This window comes from Halyomorpha halys, unplaced genomic scaffold, assembly GCF_000696795.3.
Source record: "Halyomorpha halys isolate HHAL.00 unplaced genomic scaffold, Hhal_1.1 Scaffold146.1, whole genome shotgun sequence".
NCBI lineage: Eukaryota > Metazoa > Arthropoda > Insecta > Hemiptera > Pentatomidae > Halyomorpha > Halyomorpha halys.
In genome coordinates, this window is record NW_027110622.1 from 52,203 (window position 1) to 53,617 (window position 1,415).

General features: G+C 32.4%; 1 protein-coding gene across 1 annotated transcript in view; it reads right to left on the reverse strand.

The window, feature by feature from the left end:
* LOC106678553 (probable cytochrome P450 6a14) overlaps positions 1-1,415 on the reverse strand; it is a gene marked incomplete at its 5' end in the record, with an annotated part of 9,691 nt that overhangs the window by 3,198 nt on the left and 5,078 nt on the right. Inside the window, 1 exon segment of the mRNA XM_067048768.1 lies at positions 96-461. Within this exon segment, the coding sequence (XP_066904869.1) occupies positions 96-461 (366 nt within the window).

Genomic DNA, 1,415 nt, shown 5'->3' on the forward strand with positions numbered 1-1,415 from the left:
TATTTATGTATATATGTATATATATAGGTCAGTGTCCTGATTTTATTAATGTTTGGGCAATTCAAGGACGATTTCTCTGGCTTGATGTGACTTACCAATTTTTTCAACCTCGTTATTTTGGTTATTTTCTTGTTCGTCTTGATCTACGTCGTTAGTATCAATCTCCACCACTTCCTTTTCCTTTAACTGAAGTAAGAGCTGCACGAAATCTCTCCGTTTTAATCCAGTTTTCCTCCTTGTTTCTAATACACTACTTATGGTTGAACAAAAGAAGTTCTCTACACTGGAAGGTATAGAGCGTAATTTGAGCCACAAGAGCAAGCGAGGAACTGAAAACCTCAGAAGGAAAGAAATCTGAGTCCAATTAAAACCTGTTGAGTCAAAAAGGTCTCTACCCATTTGTCTAAGCTGTGAATTTGGGTCGCTCAAGCTATTAGTTTCAAATCCAAAGGCACAAGATCCTAGAACAAAATAATGTATATATGTATTACTGTTTACTCGTAATAATAATTGAAAAAATAGGTAAAGTTATATAAAATTTACACTTTTTTGAGAATGATTATTATTGGTTAAATAAAATATATTTTATCCAATTTGAGTCTCAAAACAATTTATATTTCCTTATTAGTAAGATGTTTTGGCCTATTCGGCCATCCTCAAGAACAATCTTAATACAATTCCAGAACCACATAAATTTTATAAACTTTATGCAGGCTATTCTGCACAGATCACTAATTTTAGTCCACAATTACCCTAACACTATAGATACAACATATTAAATTAAAAGTTTTAATTTTTAATTAAATCCAAGAGATTGGAGAAGAAAAGGCATTTGGCTAAGTTCCTTTTTCTTCTCCAATCACTTGACTAAACTAAATAATCCTTCTGACATCAAGAACTCTATTTAATGAATGATCGTAATTGATACCAGGGTTACGATAAAATGGTTATCCTAATGAAAGGAATGGCTGAGGGATTATCATATTTTCCGCAAATTTAGAGACTAAAAAATAGTGGGCTGAAATAGTACGTTTAAGTCAGGATATAAGAGTTATCAAATGACTCATGATTTACTTAATTAGGAAATAATGCAATTAGGGTAAACCAACGAAGGTGAAAAAATATGGGATTGGTTTAGAAGTGGGACAGGATCTTTCTGTTTGTTGTTAACGAATTTCAGTCTGAGGTTGGTTTTAAAACATTGAGTTGGCAAGAAATTATAGGTACCTGTAACAGATTTTCGGATGTTCCGATTAGGCAAACCGTTGAGGGTCACTGAGAAGGGATTAATTGTTTAAGGTGAAGTATTAGATTTTGAAAAACATAAAAAACTAATTGGTAAAATTATTGAACTTAGAATCTCGTGTAAATGGATTATATGTTACGACCTGAGTCAGCTCATAGCAGGCTAGTAT